This window comes from Pseudophryne corroboree, chromosome 10, assembly GCF_028390025.1.
Source record: "Pseudophryne corroboree isolate aPseCor3 chromosome 10, aPseCor3.hap2, whole genome shotgun sequence".
Lineage (NCBI taxonomy): Eukaryota > Metazoa > Chordata > Amphibia > Anura > Myobatrachidae > Pseudophryne > Pseudophryne corroboree.
This window is the reverse complement of record NC_086453.1, coordinates 244,999,191-245,019,043: the sequence shown is the minus strand read 5'-3', so window position 1 is coordinate 245,019,043 and position 19,853 is coordinate 244,999,191. Positions and strand designations below refer to the sequence as shown.

The following is a 19,853-nucleotide window of genomic DNA, read 5'->3' as shown; positions in this document are numbered from 1 at the left end:
AAAGATGGCAAGTAAAATATAGATTCTAGCCAGCTGAGTTCACAAATATGAATGAATAGACCATCGGTCAAACATAGCTGTTATTTGATACAACTCGGTAATTTACTAAGAATCCGTATTCTCAATCACTGCCGACAATATTCAAACACTACCGGGAAAGCATAGGATTCGTAAAAAAGCAGTTTTAAAATAGACCTGCTTTTTGGTGGCGTGTTCAGATAGTCATGCACGGATCAGAGGGATCTGTGCATGCTTATCTGTGGCAAGGGGTCTGAAAGAGTTAAAAATAAAAAATTGCATGGGGTCCCCCCTCCTAAGCATAACCAGCCTAGGGCTCTTTGAGCCGGCTCTGGTTGTTTAAATACCGGGGGAAAAATGACTGGGGTCTCCCTGTATTTAGACAACCATCACCGGCCTCTTGGGCCGGCCCTGGTTCCAAAAATATGGGGGACAAAAGACGTAGGGGTCCCCTGTATTTTTAAAACCAGCACCGGGCTCCACTAGCCAGAGATATAATGCCACAGCTGGGGTGCACTTTTATATAGGTCCCTGTGACTGTGGCATTACCCCCCCAACTAGTCACCAAAGGACCAGGGGTGAAGCCTGAGGCTGTCCCCCCATCCCTGGGCGGTGGATGGGGGGCTGATAGCCATTGTTGATACTTGTGGTTCTCCAAGTACCAACTTTTGGGGGAGGCTTGCTGTGACTTGTAGTTCTACGTCAAAAAACAATATTTTTTTTTATACAAATGAAGGCTATCAGCCTCTGGCTTCACCCCTGGTCCTTGGGTGCCTGGAGGGGGGGACCCCTTGATTTAAGGGGTCCCTACTCCTTCAGGGAACCCCCAGCCAGAGGTGACTAGTTGGAGGGGTAATGCCATGGCCGCAGGGACTTATATAAAAGTGTCCCCCGGCTGTGGCATTATCTTCTCGACTAGTGGAGCCCAGTGCTGGTTTTAAAAATATGGGGGACCCCTACGTCTTTTGTCCCCCATATTTTTGGAACCAGGACCAGCCCAAGAGCCTGGTGCTGGTTGACTAAATACGAGGGACCCAGTCAATTTCCCCCCGGTATTTAAACAAACAGGGCCGACTCAATGTAATCTGGGCCTGTTTTTGTTACTCAATTGTTATTAACCTAGATAACATTAATTTCCAGTCATTTCCAGTCAATTTTAACACCTCACAGCTCAATATTGTTCATTAATATTATCCAAAGGCTGGCTGGCTGGCTAAATGAAGCGACAGAGCAGCGGCACAAACATACGGCAATTACTTTAAGAATACAGCATATCTATGAAACATTGTGGCACAGCAGTGACAGATAAGATGGCTATTTATTTTAATAAACAATATGATCCTATAGAAAGAGTGTTTTCAAAAGAAGAGGCCCCAAGGCAGTACATGGATATTAAGGTGGAGTATGTAGTGGCAGACAGGTAAATCATTGATTGATTGATTGATTGATTGATTGGATTGATTAATTGAAATAAATTATTAATTTAATTACTTGATTAATTTAAAAAAATGAAACACATTTAATATGACAGCAATTGGTTTTGCAGCAATGAGAAGAGAGCATGTCATAAAAGAATATAATATTAATAGCCAAGGATTTAATGGTTGAAAGAAAAGCCAATAAAATGAATAGTTGCACTGCAGAGTTGCAAACTCCAAATCAGTCTATGTTACATACAAAGAAATATTAGAAGGCTGACCTGCAAGCCATACTACCCACTCCTAATCCCCCTCTTTCCCAATTTGGTAACACACCCCTGTAGTATGTTTATGAGGTGCACCAGAGAGTTTGATTATGAGGAATAACACCATGTTTTTTCTCCAAAATCTTATCCACAAATGGTGCAAGGTGGGATTGTCCTTGAGACCTCCCACTCACATTATGTTGTATATTAAAAAGGACATGCACAAATTAAACAAACCATACACTTCAGCGACAGGGACTACCACTTTTGTGGCTGAAGTGCTTGCTTTGTTTGGGCTCCCACAAAGCAATTCTTTGGAAAGACTGCCTCCAATCATTAATAAGGAGGTTGATGATGAAGATGTGGTAGTGGAGATTGTGTGCAGTGTGCTTGTCCAAACTGTTATTATTTAACAGGATTTTTTTCAGATTTTGATACAGTAAGTAATTTGCATGAATGCGCTGCAAATGACGTAACAGGGAGGAGGTCCCTAGATAGTTAACATCCCTACCTCTACTAACTTTGGCCTTTACAAATGGTACAGATTCCTTCCCAAATGTTGTCAGGCTTTGGGTAAAAACAATTCCACACACAAGAGGTGGCTTTTTGGTCTTGTGTCCAGACATGACACTAGCATTCTTTTTGTGACAGGCAAGAACTGCTGCCACTTATGGCTGACTTACTTTGACAAAAACAACATCCTCATCATCAACATCCTAATTAGCATCAGATACACAAATATCCCCCTCATCTTTTGCACTTGCACAGTATCATCCTAATTTCTATGTCACCTTCTTTATTTGTACTGCTTATACCCACAGAGGGTGTAGAAATTGTGGAAGGAGGCTTCTCTATGAGTACAGTGTCAGAAATGTCAGACTCACACATAGCACTCGTGGACACCCTTAAACTCTTCTCAGGGATTTATGAATTTTGTGAACACACAGTTTGTTCTTCAGCCATAGTGTGTGTGTGTGTGTGTGTGTGTGTGTGTGTGTGTGTGTGTGTGTGTGTGTGTGTGTGTGTGTGTGTGTGTGTGTGTGTGTGGGGGGGGGGGTCTGCACTGATTTGCCTGTTTTACAGGTGACACCTCTACTAGACTCAGAACAAGAAGGTGTTGCATCATTATATGAGGTAACCGAAGGAGATTCCTGACTGTGGGGGTAATTCAGACTGCAGCGGCAGCGATTGCAGTGTGAATTACTATGCGCAGTGCACTCGCGCAGTGGGCACACTGTGCATGTGCAGCCAGTGAGATGAAAAAGGAATAGGTGGTCGCGGGGCAGAAGAGGGCGGTGCCAATGGCGTTAGAATGCTGTTGGCGGGGTGCGGTCTGGACAACAAAGGCATTTACAGACCATTGGGGGGGTGGCCCGCGGTGGCTGCATGACATCACATGCAGCCTCTCTGACCCGGGACGCGGCAGTTAGCCCCCTGCCAGCGCGCAGGAGCTGTGCTGGCAGGGAGCTACTTCTCAGGTACAAAAGCATTGCCGCTGTGCGATATTGTTTAGAATTCAGGCCCTTTCTTAAACTTTGTGTCACCATTAGTAGATGTTGAAGTACTATCATGACTGAAAGCAGCCACAGCACTAGTAATGGGTTGCTGCTCCTGCTCCTCTAGCGACTGATCCATTTTTTTTACTCACATCGCTCCTAGTAATGCCAACCTAATTCAATTATTTTTTAACACAGTGCCTGAACAACACACAACAGTTTTATTTCATTTTTTTTTACACAATGATTGAACACACAATAGTTTTATTTTTAGTTTATTTTTTACACGGTGCTTGAACACACAACATAGGGCCTTTTTCAGAGTTTATCGCAGCAGCGAATTTGTTAGCTGTTGGGCAAAACCATGTGCACTGCAGGGGGAGGCAGATGTAACATGTGCAAAGAGAGTTAGATTTGGGTGGGGTGTGTTCAAACTGAAATCTAGATTGCAGTGTAAAAATAAAGCAGCCGGTATTTACCCTGTAGAGAAACAAAATAACCCACCCAAATCTAACTCTCTCTGCAAATGTTATAATCTGTCACACCTGCCACACATGGGGGGTAATTCTGAGTTGATTGCAGCAGCAAGTTTGTTAGCAATTGGGCAAAACCATGGGGGTCATTCCGAGTTGTTCGCTCGTTGCCGATTTTCGCAGGCAAAAATGTGCATACGCATGGTACGCAGTGTGCATGCGCTAAGTAATTTAGCACAAAACTTAGTATATTTACTCACGTCCGAACGAAGAATTTTCATCGTTGAAGTGATCGGAGTGTGATTGACAGGAAGTGGGTGTTTCTGGGCGGAAACTGACCGTTTTCTGGAAGTGTGCGGAAAAACGCAGGCGTGCCAGGATAAAACGCAGGAGTGTCTGGAGAAACGGGGGAGTGGCTGGCCGAACGCAGGGCGTGTTTGTGACATCAAACCAGGAACGAAACGGGCTGAGCTGATCGCAGTGTAGGAGTAAGTCTCGAGCTACTCAGAAACTGCTTAGAATTATTTATTCGCAATTCTACTACTCTTTCGTTCGCAATTCTGCTAAGCGAAGATACACTCCCAGAGGGGGGCGGCCAAGCGTGTGCAATGCTGCTAAAAGCAGCTAGCGAGCGAACAACTCGGAATGAGGACCCATGTGCACTGCAGGGGGGGCAGATATAACATTTGCAGAGAGAGTTAGACTTGGGTGGGTTATTTTGTTTCTGTGCAGGGTAAATACTGGCTGCTTTATTTTTACACTGCAATTTAGATTTCAGTTTGAATCTACCCCACCCAAATCTAACTCTCTCTGCACATGTTATATATGCCCCTCCTACAGTGCACATGGGCCTCATTCCGAGTTGTTCGCTCGCAAGCTGCTTTTAGCAGCTTTGCACACGCTAAGCCGCCGACTACTGGGAGTGAATCTTAGCTTATCAAAATTGCGACCGAAAGATTCGCAATATTGCGAAAAGACTTCTCTGTGCAGTTTCTGAGTAGCTCGAGACTTACTCTTCCAGTGCGATCAGTTCAGTGCTTGTCGTTCCTGGTTTGACGTCACAAACACACCCAGCGTTCGCCCAGACACTCCTCCGTTTCTCCAGCCACTCCCGCGTTTTTCCCAGAAACGGTAGCGTTTTTTCACACACTCCCATAAAACGGCCTGTTTCCGCCCAGAAACACCCACTTCCTGTCAATCACATTACGATCACCAGAACGAAGAAAAAACCTCGTAATGCCGTGAGTAAAATACCTAACTGCATAGCAAATTTACTTGGCGCAGTCGCACTGCGGACATTGCGCATGCGCATTAGCGACTAATCGCTCTGTTGCGAAAAAAAAATAACGAGCGATCAACTCGGAATGACCACCATGGTTTTGCCCAACTGCTAACAAATTTGCTGCTATGATCAACTCTGAATTATCCCCATAGTGCCTCACAGTGCTGCAGCCCACAGTCCATATTCAATAGGTTTTTTTGTTTTTAATGGCACAGTGCACCTGTAATTTAGCACAGGGCCTGATTCAGGTTTGTTAGCAAAGCAAAAAAGCACATAAATGGGCAAAATTATGCTGCACTGCAGGCGGGGCAGATGTAATATGTGCAAAAAGAATAGATATGGGTTGGGTATGTTTAAACAGAAATCTAAATTGCAGTGTAAAAATAAAGCTAACATTTGTGCGCTACATGCAGCCAGTATTTATCCTGCACAGAAACAATATGATCCACCCAAATCTATATCTCTCTGCATGTTACATCTGCCCCACCTGCAGTCAACATTGTTTTGCCCAATTGTGTGATTTATTTTTGCTTTGCTAACAAATCTGAATCAGAAACACAGTGCTCATAATGGAGTTTTTTTAAATTATATACCGTATATACTCGAGTATAAGCCGAGTTTTTCAGCACATTTTTTGTGCTGAAAAAGTTCCCCCTCGGCTTATACTCGAGTGATGCTCCGGAGCAGAGCGTAGAGAGCTCTGGGAAGGAGGAGGAGGGAGGGGGACACGGGAGCCGCAGCAGCGCACTGTAATTGGTGCATCAATCAGTGACGCTGCTGCAGCCGTCCGTCTCCCTCTCCCTGCTCGCTGAAGCACCGCCGCGCCGCCCGCCTCCTCAGCCGCTGCAGACTTTCCTGTATGACCTAAGGCCGGCCACCGATGCCCGCACCGCCTGCTGCTGCCCGCATTCCGCTGCCCCTTCATTCGTTTACACATAGCCCGTCAATGGTGAGTAGAGACAGGCGGCGGCAGTGGGGGGGTGGGGGGGGGGGGGGGTTGGGGGCTGTGCATATCTGGCACCATGAGGGTATATCTGGCACTGTGAGGGCATATCTGGCACTGTGGGGGAATGTGTAGCACTGTGGGGGCATATCTGGCACCGTGGGGAAAATCTGGCAGTATGAGGGCATATCTGGCACTGTGGGGGCACATGTAGCACTGTGGGGGTATATCTGACACCGTGGGGGAATATCTGGCAGTATGGCACTGTGGGGGCATATCTGGCACTGTGGGGGCATATCTGGCACTGAGGGCTGTGTACGGCTAGACTTGCATTTCCCACCCTAGGCTTATACTCGAGTCAATAAGTTTTCCCAGTTTTTTGGGGTGAAATTAGGTGCCTCGGCTTATATTCGGGTCGACTTATACTCGAGTATATACGGTAAATTATAATTGTTGACGCAGTGCCCCTTTCGCTTTACGTTGCACAACTCTCCAGAGTTCAGTCCAATGGCGTTTAATGCCTCACAGAGCCTACAATCCCACATCCTCTACCTCTGTTTACTGGTGTCCTTTGCATTTTTTAGTGCCTCAGAGCCCACAGTCCCACACAGAGCCCACTGTCCCACAAACTCACCATCTGGTCATTGTCACTGGCGTGTGTTCAACACCAATGCACTGCTCAAATATTACGGCAGTGGCCCTGACTGGACCCACTGACCATTACACAAAGTAGCACAGTCTTCCTGTGTTGGCTGAACACACACACGTTGGAAAAAAAAAATGTTTTTATTTAGTGTCAGTGATAGTGACACTGACCCGTGGGGACAACCACAATGGCACAGACACAGCCTTGTTATTTATTTTCTTGCAGTGTACCCACTGCCCTTAACACACCAGACCCCTTACTCTACCCCACACAGACACAGTGCCCCTGCGTGCCCTATAAAGACTAGAAGGCACCTGTGACTGTGTAGTGCTCTATTCACAGTGTCACACAAACGCAGTGGAATGGTCCTTTCTCCACACAGACAGTGCCCCTTCCTATGCAGACTTGAAGGGACACTGGGCCTAATTCAGACCTGATCGCAGCAGCAAATTTGTTCTCTAATGGGCAAAACCATGTGCACTGCAGGGCGGGCTGATATAACATGTGCAGAGAGAATTAGATTTGGGTGGGTTATATTGTTTCTGTGCAGGGTAAATACTGGCTGCTTTATTTTTACACTGCAATTTAGATTTCAGTTTGAACACCCCCCACCCAAATCTAACTCTCTCTGCACATGTTATATCTGCCCCCCCTGCAGTGCACATGGTTTTGCCCATTAGAGAACAAATTTGCTGCTGTGATCAGGTCTGAATTAGGCCCACTGACCGTGCACTACAGTAGCTGCTGCTAGCTAGCTAAATTTAATTGAGAGCCCAGCATACACTGCCTACTCTGTCGGATCTCACTCATGAAATGGCGCCTGAACGCGGGGAGGGACCTTTATATGTAAGCCAAAACACGTGAGACCCCACAACGGGAAGATTACATTTTGCCTAGTATTGGGATTCAGGTCAGACAGGAAAACCTGAGCCGGACTAAGATCCCCAGCGGATCCTCTATGATCGGGTGCGGGTCCGGTTCACTGAGAACCGGACCCGCTCATCTCTAGTTTAAGAAGAGAAAGATTGTAACTCAGAAGAATACACATGCAGAGCCGTATAAAAGTACTGAGTGTCTGGGCTAAATTCACAGAACTGCAGCTGTATGTAGCTTGGCATTTGGACCAGCAGGCTAGAAATAGAGTGACAGGATCCCAGAGAAAGTGGCTGAAGCAGGTTAGCAGAGCTAGAACAAACAGCTGGAAACCAGAAACAGACTCATGGCAAGGTAAGCATAATGATCTGTGAAAGATGTGCAGTAAGAGACTGTACCATATCATAATAAGTGTCATTAGGAGAGACATTATCCATTCTCTTGCTGAAATTCCACAAGCACAGCAGCACCTGTGGTAAACTGATGTCTAATATCCAGGGTACAGATGGCAAGTATTATTACCTCTGCTACAGCAGGTGTTTGCAGAACCCCTGAGTGTGACTACGTCATATCACTGTGACCTGTATAAAATCAATTGATATCCTATTACTAGCTTGCCAGAACTATACCATATAGTCAGTATATACTGTACGATTAACAAAAATAGTACTTAGCTTAATATCAGCAGTCATATAATCTTACCTTGGCTCATTTCAGAGTTCTTAATCATATCCGAGGAAAGTACCCCCAAAAAAAGAGAACAAAATATAAAAAGCAAAAATGAGTTTAAATGTACAAATTGCTGGAAAAACATTAATGATTATGGGGGGTTTTCAGAGGTGGACACATTTGTGATAACCTCGCAAATAGGTGATTTTCGGCCATCTGCGTATGTGCAGCGTTTGCCCAGCGCATGCTCAAACTTTCACTATGCAATCACATCCCGGAAAGATGCGATTGCATAGTGATTGATCCGCAGCGGGCATTCGGGGGTAGCATTGCAGCATTGGGGGGAAGGGGAGCAGGAAATGGAGATGTATCACGGCCGTTTTCAGCATGGTCCGATGACGTCACCTGTGTTTCCTGCGATAGGATACATAGGGGTACATTTACTAAGCAGTGATAAGAGCGGAGAAGTGAGCCAGTGGAGAAGTTGCTCATGGCAACCAATCAGCACTGAAGTAACATCTATAATTTGCATACTATAAAATGATACAGAGCTGCTGATTGGTTGATGGGGAAATTTCTCCACTGGATCACTTCTCCGCTCTTATCACTGCTTAGTAAATGTTCCCCATAGTGCCAGACCACTTGCACATGCAGCCTGGCTGCACATGCATGGGTCTACCTCTAATTCCCCAATTCTGCGATGGGATCGCAATTGAATTGCAATTGCATCGTTGGGCGGCGCAACACATGCTGGGTGGCCTTGACATGTGCTGGGTGGTCCCCAGCATGCAATTTTGGGGCTAATTCAGGTTGGATCGCAAATCGTGATCCGGCCGGAATTTTTCCATGGGTGCCGTGGGCGTATGCGCAGCGGGTCCTACTGCGCATGCGTCTGCGGGGGGCTGCAGAAAATGCGGTCGCCTCTGCCTTTCAATAAGGCAGAGGCGGTGGCGGGGCGGGAGGGGGGCGGCAACGCTCCATTTTTGGGGAGGAAACGGAGCGTTGCGGGGGCGGGGCAACTCGAACGGTGGGTTGTGCGCGCCGAACGGGGGCATGTCGGGGGCGCGGCGGCTGTGTGACATCACACGCAGCCACTGCGACAGGTAAGATGGCGCTGGGACTCCTGCGGCCGCAACTAAGCTGCACCGTCAGGAGTCAACCTTAGTTTCTGCTGACAAGCAGAAATTGCGAGGCGATCGCAATTTCTGCTTGTAGCAGGGGGTAGGCGCCGGTAAGCATGCTGGGTTGCCTTGCCCAGCGCTGGGCGGCCCCAGCATGCGTGCAAAAGGATAGCAAGTTCTGCTGATTAGCAGAATTTGCTATCCTTACTGAATTAGGCCCTTTAAAATAGCAAAAACTGCTACGGACTCTGAATAACCCCCCATGTGTTTAGTTGCGGATTTCTACGCATTTCAGAAATTATCATGGTGCATCACTAGTCACCAAGTATTAAAGAACACATGTCACAATAACAACAATAAAACATAGATTTGGTGCATGCGTAGTGCAAAGCATTTACACAGCTGGAAAGGTTTTTAAGAAAAGACTTACAAAGACTATCCATACTAAGCCAGCCCCTATGGTCCTGTCTCACTGAGTTGGACGGTGCCATTAGTCATCTCAGTGCCTGAGGTAGGGGATATGTGGCGTAAAGAAGACATTGCCAGATGCCTACAGGTCACATGGGCTTCAAGCTCGGGAACCCAGCTCAGTGACACATTACAGTACAGTCAGAGACAGGAGCTAATGCTACAAACTCAGAAATACATGATTTAATTGCTCCCATACTGAGAAGTCTATAAATACTACAATTAATCTTACATTTCAGTCTCATGACAGTTCTCCTTTAACTGTACATTTGCCTTTTAATTACTCACTTATCTCTTAAAAATGTTATATTGTCTGGTGAGATAATTTTCCTTTTGCCATTTGCATACCATGGCACAACATTACTCCCTCTACCTCTATAGTGTCCCTCCTAATTGATGTCACATTACTGGAATCTGCTACACCTGGTAATTTGTGTTACCGGCTTGTTACAATGATACACTGCCATTGGTAAGTTTGCTAAGAATATCATTGCATTGAATATATAAGAGATAACATAGGGCCTAATTCAGGGATGCACGCTAACCCAACGATGCGCATGTGCAGGATCACATGATGCGCATGTGCAGGATCACATGATGCGCATGTGCAGGATCCAATTATGTGCATGTGCAGGACCCGATGGTGTGCATGTGCAGGACCCGATGATGTGCATGTGCAGGAACCAATGATGCGCGTGTGCAGGATCCAATGATGCGCATGTGCAGGTTCCAATGATGCACATGTGCAGGAGCCAATGATGCGCATGTGCAGGATCCAATAATGCGCATATGCAGGATCCAATGATGTTTATGTGCAGGACCCAATAATGCGCATATGCAGGATCCAATGATGTTTATGTGCAGGACCCAATAATGCGCATATGCAGGATCCAATGATGTGTATTTGCAGGATCCAATGATGCGCATGTGCAGGACCAATTATGCGCATTTGAAGAACGGCTCCTGCATAGTTGCACATGTTGACCCCTGCACTGCAGCCGGATTGAAAGGTTGCAGGAGTTTGGGGGCGGGGTAGGGTCAGTGCCAGCATCCAATGCCCCTATTTCTAGGAGTGGCAAGGCCCGTGTCTGTGTCTTCTGATGCTGACTTCCTAGTACCCTCAGTGTTACTCAGATGGCCGATGGTCTCACAAATGATCCAATGCTGCGTCTACGGCTGCAGCACTCAGATCTGCGATGCCAGTAGGTGGCGTACTTTTCCCTAAGGCACCTACTGCAGCATTAGCATAATTTCATATTATTGCTACATCCAAAGATGCAGCAATGAGAGCTGTGGCCATCGCTGAATCAGGCCCATATTCTGCATCAATCCTAATGATGATGACAGTGAATAGAAATGGATATTAGATTAGCTGAAGGCTGCATAAGCCTGAGGCCATATAAGAGCCCAATTTTTTGTGATTGGTTGTTTATGACTAAGCAGTTGCTAGGTAGATCATGGTTTTCGGTTGTATTTTTCCTATAGGATTATAGGGCTGTCAGTCAAGGGTTTAGGGGTTGGTCTCAGGATAATATACAATCCATAGTCATGTGCCTCAGACTTCCTCTTGCCATTTTGTATGGCGCAGGAAGGATGAGTATATTGCCTCTGTGATTGCATTGTGCTGTTTTGCCCCTGTGTTTCCTTTATAGAGTTTAATTGCTGCCTCCCTCGTTTTCCCTCTTCCTTAATACAGTCCCCTGTGTGCTGTGCTCTTTGTCTGCTGCCCTTGACATGCCGCGTCCCCGCCGCTCCGCCCCCCCTCCCGCCGCGTCGTGGAGGCCGCGGGCACCCCACACTCGCGATCCCGGAGTACGGCCCCCCGGAGGTTGCTTCCGGCGTCTGTAGGATCGCGGCGGGGTCGGGCCTGTCAGCGGTGATCGTGCGGCCGGCGGCCGCTCTGCCCATGCCGCTGAGGAATGCATCTCGGCCGGGCCGCGGTCACGGGCGTCCCCGGCGACCTCTGTGCGCCGGGTGGCTCCCTCGCCCGGCGTGGCTAGCTCCAGCTCGTCTCCCCTTCCCTCCCCACCGGCGGCTACGACCAGCAGCGCGGGCGCCCACGTGGTGCCTGGCGTCCGCGGGCGGGCTGCGGTGGGTGAGGGGGGGCATCAACTGCAGGGGGGACAGATCAATGTGGGGTTACAGGAGGCTCCTGTGCCCTATATTCCCGCGGGGGGGCCATTTTCGCCCGCATATATTGTTGGGAATGGGGTGGTTAGGACAGCCCCTGAGGCGTTAAGGGGGGTGGGGATTGCACGGACTGCCGCGGCGGATGCCGCACGAGCAGTTTCGGGGCTGGGGATCTCGCAGCGGGGGCCTTTTCACTTGGCTCCCCATCACCCGCTGGATATCCGCCCGCGTCGGCATCCCCGGGCGTCGGGCTCCAGGCTCTTCCCCCTGGCCCGGTGGGGGCGGTGCAGCTGGTGGCGACGCAGTCGTCCATTGCTGCTGCTTTCCACCTGCCTGGCCGTCCTCTGTCGTTTGCCGCGCCTCACAGGTTTGCCGGGGGGGCAGTTTTTCCCCGGTGGCCTTCCCTGGCCACTTGCGCAGGCGTTTCCCACGTCCTCCGGAGCGCCTTTCATAGGCCTCCCGGTTTCATCCTCACTGCACTTTTCACCATATTTTGCAAGTTCGGCCGCTGGCGTCCAACCCACGTGGTCAGTCGGTGGCACCCGGGTTGCGATCCCCCCCTACCTTTGCGGGCTCGTATGCCGGGTCCTCCCCGGCTGGGGCGAACCCGTTGGCCCAATTTTGGTAGCCACCCCTCGCTCCTACTCCGTTCCATCCTGTTTCGACGGGATTTCCCGGGTCGGCCGGGCACCTTCCACCTCCCGCGTGGCTTCCTGCCTACACCGTTGGTGGCGCGACGGGGGTCGGGGCTACCTTCCCCCACGCCGTTTCGTCCTCCTCCATGGGGTGTCCTCTCCCGCCGCTGCCCGCTGGCCCCCCTCTGCCGAGCGAATGTGCTTTGCCCCCACTCCCGCCTGTTCCCCCCATTTCTGTTGATGCGCTGGTTTCTCCTGCGCCTGTTGTCCCTTCTGTTTCCTTCGCTCAGGTGATGTCGAGTTCCGGGACTTCGTCGCGGAGGGGCCAGAGGTTGGGGAGAGCTGCAGCTGCGGCACCAACGGGAGATGTTCCACCCCAACTGGAGACGGGTTAAGCGGATGATGCTGTTCCGGGTCCTTCAGGAGCTGGTGAGCATGCTATTCTTTCTCATTGTTCTTCTAGCACTTCTTCCACCTCTTCTAGTAGTTTTTCTTCAGGTTCTCTGCGGCGTCCACGTAAACTGGCTAGGCTTATTGCGTGGTGCGTGGCTAAGGAATCGCGAAAGGCACCGGCGCCGGCAGTTCCCTCTGATCCCCCCGTTATATGGAGATGGTGCATTGAGCCAATACGCCCGTTCCGCGGGGGGTTCGCAAGCAGATGTGGGAGAAAATCCGGAAGGGGAAGTACGTTGACATCTTCACCCTTACGGATGAAATGCGGCAGGCTTTTGACGCAGCTAAGAAAACAGGGGGCATTGGGGAGAGTGCTTTCCGTAATTTCACCAGTGGTTGCGGGGTTTCTTGGTTTTCACGGCTTGCTACACCGAATCGCGGCCCGCAGAGTATCCCAACTTGGTTAAATATCTTTTTCTGGTGCATGACATGTATTTGAAGTCCAAGGGCTCCGCTTGGCGAGATTACGACGAGAAATTCCGTCGTAATCAGGATGGTAATCCCATTCTGCCCGCGTGTTTTAAGGATGTCGAGGTTTGGTTGGAGGTCACGCAACAGGTTAGGCCCACTTCGGACGTCACGGGCAAGAAGCCCTTGGCTGCCGGTGTTTCGGGTTCCCGCTCATCGGGGAAAGGCAAGTGTTTTGCCTACAACGAAGGCAAATGCACTAGGGGCGTAAATTGTAGTTTTCGCCACTCGTGCAAGTTGTGCGGGGCCGGTCACCCGGCCAAGGACTGCACCTCGGTGGCGAGCGGCAAGCCCTCCGCTCCTGTCGAGGCCGGAGTAGTTGGTAAGTAAGGCTCCCTCCCCTATTCGGGTTCCCGAATTGCGGCGCTGGCTTAGTTTATACCCCGGCAGCGTTATTCCTTATGGAGGGTTTTAGTCATGGTTTTTGCCTGCCCATTTCGGATTCGGTGCATGTGGTGGCGCGCCGGAATTTGAAGTCGGCTCGCGAATTCACGTACGAGGTCCGGCGGAAAATGGACGCGGAGATCGGCTTGGGGCGCATGTGTGGGCCCTACGCCTTTCCCCCTCTGCCCTCCTTGTGCATCTCCCCCGTGGGGGTGGTGCCCAAGAAAGCCCCGGGTAAGTTCCACCTGATACAGCACTTGTCGCATCCTCCTGGTGTTTCGGTTAATGACTCCAATCCCGAGGCCATGTGCAGGGTGTGTTATCAGTCTTTTGATGAGGCTCTGCGCTTGGTTCGGGACTGTGGTTCGGGGGGCCTGTTGGCAAAATTAGACGTTGAATCGGCTTTTCGGCTCCTTCCTCTGCACCCTGATTCCCTGCGGTTTCTGGGTTTCAAATTGGGGGCCGAGTTTTACGTGGATCGGTGTCTCCCCATGGGCTGTTCAGTCTCCTGCGCCTATTTTGAGAGATTTAGCACCTTTTTGCATTGGTGCGTCCAGGCCGCCTCCGGCCACCCCGGGGTGGCTCACTACCTGGACGATTTTCTCTTTATGGGCCCAGGGGGAAGTTCTGTCTGTGGCGATATTCTGTCGGTTGCCAGGTCCTTGTTCGACAGTTTGGGGGTTCCCGTTGCGCCGGACAAGTGTGAGGGCCCCTCCAGTTGTCTTAGCTATTTGGGAATTGAAATAGACACAGTGGCGGGTTGCTGTCGCCTCCCTGATGATAAAGTGCATAATAGCTTGTTTGGGCAAGCGCAGGGTTTGGCTTAAGCATGTGCAGTCGTTACTAGGTTCCTTCAACTTTGCGTGCCGGATTATCCCCATGGGTAGGGTTTTCTGTCGCAAACTTGAACGGGCCACGGCGGGGACGGTCAGGCAGCATCACACCGTGTACCTCTCCCGCGAGATCAGGGATGATTTGCGAGTGTGGGATTCTTTCCTGGTGTCCTTCAACAGGGAGGTTTTGTGGCCTCCCCCTTGTTGTTCCAACGGTTGGCTCCAGTTGTTCACTGATGCCTCGAGCAGTCAGGGTTTTGGGACATTTTTTGCCAGGTCGTGGTGCGCTGCTGCTTGGCCGTCCTCTTGGGTTGCATGGGGTTTCACCAAGAACCTCCTTTTGCTGGAATTGTTCCCGATCACCGTTGCCCTGGAGTTGTGGGCCTGCCAGTTCTCGAATCGGGACATCTCGTTCCGTTGCGACAACTTGGGAGTGGTGCACGCTATCAATAATCAGCGTTCTTCTTCTCCACAGGCTTTGCGGCTGTTGCAACATCTTGTGCTAGTTTGCTTGCGGCGCAATATTAATTTCAGGGTCTGTCACGTTCCCGGAATCGACAATGGGATTGCGGATGCGTTGTCTCGGTTCCAGTTTGATAAATTCCGTGCGTTGGTTCCGGGAGTGGCGGCGGAGGGTTTACCATGCCCGCCTTCTGTCTGGCAGATTGTCGAGTCGGGTTAGCTGCTCTGGCCAGGTGTGCGTTGGCTCCTTCCACGCTCAGGGCGTATGATGCGGCCTGGCGTGATTGGTCGGCCTTTCAAAGTAGGTACGGTGTGGCAGGTGAGTCCCCGGCAGACGTTTTGATGGCCTTTGTTTGGGAACATTATCAAGGGGTAGGTCTAAAGCGGCCATGTCTTCTGCCCTTGCGGGCATTTCCTTTCACTCTCGGCTCCGCGGGATGACGGACCCCACCGAGTCTTTTGTCCTTTCCAGAGCTCTGAAAGGATGGGCTAGGATGCGACCGGCGCCCGCGGACTCCCGTAGACCCGTGACCTTACAGCTTCTAACGGAGTTGCTGGGTGTGCTGCCTCGAATTGCGGCCTCGGAGTTCGAGGTGGCCCTTTTTAGTTGTGCTTTTGCCCTAGCTTTCTTTGGGGCTTTCGGGGTGAGCGAGTTAGTGGCGTGCAGTAAGTCGTCTCATGATTCCGGTATGCTTTACGGTGACGTGCGCCTGCAGGATGGCCTGTTGCTCTGTAGGATTGTGTGATCCAAGACAGATCAAACAGGTCGGGGTCGCTGGGTGTCCTTGGAGGCCTGGGAGGATGCAAGTGTTTGCCCGCTGCGGCTAGCGCAGGAGTATCTCCGGTTGTGGCCTTCGGGTGGCGACCAGTTGCTAGTGCATGCGCACGCTGGCCCGCTGAATAAGTTCCAATTTGCTGCAGTGTTGAAGAAATGTTTGGAGGCGCTAGGCTTGCGTGGGGCGGACTTCGGTACGCATTCCTTTCAGATTGGGGCGGCTACCCATGCCGCGGCTACGGGCTCCTCCCCGGCGGCTATTCGGGAGCTGGGCCGTTGGAAGTCTGCCTCCTATAAGTCTTATGTTCGTTTTGATAAGATTTAGGTGCGCCTGTTGCGCCAACCCCAAAACTTGTTTACTCGTCGGTTTTTGAACGCTTACCGTTCAGGAATCGAGGGTGTGAAGTGAATTTTAAAATTTTCCTCCGAGGGGGCCTAATTTCAATTGGCTATTCTCTGAAGGTCCACGGGAGGTTTTTTGAGTTTTCTCCTTCAATTGGGTTATTTCTGTTTATTGCATTTGTCTAAGTTTTGTGTTTCCAATTTCTGATGTTAGGGTGTTTTTCTTTTCAGCTGTCGTTGATTTTGGGGAGCGAGTGTGGCTGGTTGGCCATTCTTATATTTTTTGGGTGGCAAGGCATCCTATGGCACTTAGGGCAGCTGACGTTTTTGGGTCTAGAGAGTTTCGTTGGTTAGGTGTTCGTGGTATGGTGTGGGGTGATTTGTTGCAGCTCCTTTTTCACCGTGAGCGCCGCTGGGGTCGCCCCAGCTGTATTGTCCTGCATTTGGGCAGCAAAGATTTGGGCCGAGTTAAAGGCATCGACTTAATTTTGTCCATTAAGGCGGATTTGGTGGCGATTCGCTGTCACTGGCCAGGAGTCCGTATTGTGTGGTCTGAGATAGTTCCGCGTTTTCATTTGCGAGGTGCGGTGCGTTTCTCGGCTCTTGAGAAGGCTCGCAAGAAGGTGAATTCGGCGGTGTCTCTGTTTGTTAGGGCCATAGGTGGCGTGGCTGTCAGGCATCCTTTACTTGTGCTGCGTAATAGGCAGTTCTACAAGGAGGATGGGGTTCATCTTTCTCCGGACGGAGTTCAGGTTTTCCTGGAGGATGTTTTTGGTCCTTTTCGTTAGGGCTCTTTAGTTTTTCTTGTTCGCTTGTTCGGATGGCGGTGGCGGTTTTATTAAACCTTTGTGGCGGCAAGTCGCTACCAACCAGCGGTCAAACAGGCATAAGTGGTCATTGTGGGGCACCCTCTTTAGAAGGACGGCAGGTGTGTCCTTCCCTTGCAGGTGGACATTTAGACGTTCCCCTGCGGGAACCGAACGTTTGCCAGAGATAAGAGTGGTGAGGCCAGCACAATGCGGGTTATGCAGGAAGGAGGCGGAGTTTGGTTAGGCCCCTCCTTGGTTTGTTGGATTTCATCTAAGTGACTGGAGCTGGTGTCTGGTAGCGACTTTTCCTTTGCCATCCTCCAATCTAAATTTAACTTTACAATCTAAATTAAGTTCAATTTCAATTACAATTATAGTTTAAAGAGTTGGTCAGTGATCAATAAATATTGTCTGACCTTTAACTCCAGCTACCGTGTCCGTGTCTTTATTTCAGTGTGTGTCGTTTATTTTAGTGATAAGCTAGCTTAAGAAAGGTTTATGTTAATCGCAATAATGTTATGGGAGCCTTAGATTAGCTGAAGGCTGCATAAGCCTGAGGCCATATAAGAGCCCAATTTTTTGTGATTGGTTGTTTATGACTAAGCAGTTGCTAGCTAGATCATGGTTTTTGGTTGTATTTTTCCTATAGGATTATAGGGCTGTCAGTCAAGGGTTTAGGGGTTGGTCTCAGGATAAATAAGATTTTACTTACCGGTAAATCTATTTCTCGTAGTCCGTAGAGGATGCTGGGACTCCGTAAGGACCATGGGGAATAGACGGGCTCCGCAGGAGATAGGGCACTTTAAGAAAGCTTTGGACTCTGGGTGTGCACTGGCTCCTCCCTCTATGCCCCTCATCTAGACCTCAGTTAGGGAAACTGTGCCCAGAGGAGATGGACAGTACGAGGAAGGATTTTTGTAAATCTAAGGGCGAGATCCATACCAGCCACACCAATCACACCGTATAACTTGTGATAAACTTACCCAGTTAACAGTATGAACAACAACATAGCCACGGTTCCACCGAAAAACTATAACATAACCCTTATGTAAGCAATAACTATACACAAGTCTTGCAGAAGAAGTCCGCACATGGGATGGGCGCCCAGCATCCTCTACGGACTACGAGAAATAGATTTACCGGTAAGTAAAATCTTATTTTCTCTAACGTCCTTGAGGATGCTGGGACTCCGTAAGGACCATGGGGATAATACCAAAGCTCCCAAACGGGCGGGAGAGTGCGGATGACTCTGCAGCACCGATTGAGCAAACAGGAGGTCCTCCTCAGCCAGGGTATCAAACTTATAGAACTTTGCAAAGGTGTTTGTCCCCGACCAAGTAGCTGCTCGGCACAACTGTAATGCCGAGACCCCTCGGGCAGCCGCCCAAGAAGAGCCCACTTTCCTAGTGGAGTGGGCCTTAACCGATTTCGGTAACGGCAATCCTGACGTAGAATGCGCCTGCTGAATCGTGTTACAGATCCAGCGAGCAATAGTCTGCTTTGATGCAGGAGCGCCAACCTTGTTGGCCGCATACAGAAAGAACAAAGCTACAGTCTTCCTGATTCTAGCCGTTCTGGTCACATAAATCTTCAAAGCCCTGACTACATCCAGGGACTCGGAATCCTCCAAGTCCCGTGTAGCCACAGGCACGACAATAGGTTGGTTCACATGAAAAGATGAGACCACTTTTGGCAGAAAATGAGGGCGAGTCCTCAACTCTGCCCTATCCACGTGAAAAACCAAGTATGGGCTTTTATGTGATAAAGCCGCCAATTCGGAAACACGTCTTGCCGAAGCTAACGCCAACAACATGACCACTTTCCACGTGAGGTATTTCAACTCCACAGTTTTGAGTGGTTCAAACCAAGGTGACTTGAGGAAACGTAACACCACGTTAAGATCCCAAGGCGCCACCGGAGGCACAAAGGGAGGCTGAATATGCAGCACTCCCTTCACAAAGGTCTGTACTTCAGGAATAGAGGCCAATTCTCTTTGAAAGAAAATTGATAAGGCCGAAATTTGGACCTTTATAGACCCTAATTTTAGGCCCAAAGTCACTCCTGTTTGAAGGAAGTGAAGTAGACGGCCCAAATGGAACTCCTCCGTAGGAGCAGCTCTGGCCTCACACCAAGAAACATATTTCCGCCATATACGGTGATAATGTTTTAACGTCACGTCTTTCCTAGCCTTGATCAGGGTAGGAATTACTTCCTCCGGAATCCCTTTTTCCGCTAGGATCCGGCGTTCAACCGCCATGCCGTCAAATGCAGCCGCGGTAAGTCTTGGAACAGACAGGGCCCCTGCCGCAGCAGGTCGTGCCTTAGAGGAAGAGGCCACGGATCCCCTGCGAGCAACTCTTGCAGCTCCGGATACCAAGTCCTCCGTGGCCAATCCGGAACAATGAGTATTGTTCTGACCCTGCTTCTTCGTATTATTCTCAACACCTTGGGTATGAGAGGAAGAGGAGGAAACACATAGACCGATCTGAACACCCAAGGTGTCACCAGAGCGTCTACCGCTACCGCCTGAGGGTCCCTTGACCTGGCGCAATACCGCTTTAGCTTTTTGTAGAGACGGGATGCCATCATGTCGATTTGAGGCATTCCCCAACGATCCGTGATCTGTGCGAAGACTTCTTGATGAAGTCCCCACTCTACCGGATGCAGGTCGTGCCTGCTGAGGAAGTCCACCTCCCAGTTGTCCACCCCCGGGATGAACACCACTGACAGCGCGCTTACATGGCCTTCCGCCCAGCGTAAAATCCTGGTCGCTTCTGCCATGGCCATTCTGCTCCTTGTTCCGCCTTTGCGGTTTATATGAGCCACTGCCGTGACATTGTCTGACTGAATCAGAACCGGTTTTCTCCGAAGCAATTCCTCCGCTTGACG

The 19,853-nt window shown here is 49.9% G+C and overlaps 1 protein-coding gene across 6 annotated transcripts in view; it reads right to left on the bottom strand.

Annotated features, from left to right (window-relative positions):
• TTC12 (tetratricopeptide repeat domain 12) overlaps window positions 1–19,853 on the bottom strand; it is a 344,406-nt gene that overhangs the window by 228,925 nt on the left and 95,628 nt on the right. For all 6 annotated transcript variants that reach the window (XM_063943179.1, XM_063943178.1, XM_063943181.1 and 3 more), the window contains one exon: window positions 8,118–8,136. In XM_063943179.1, coding sequence (XP_063799249.1) covers window positions 8,118–8,136 — 19 coding nt within the window. The remainder of the gene's footprint in view (window positions 1–8,117; window positions 8,137–19,853) is intronic.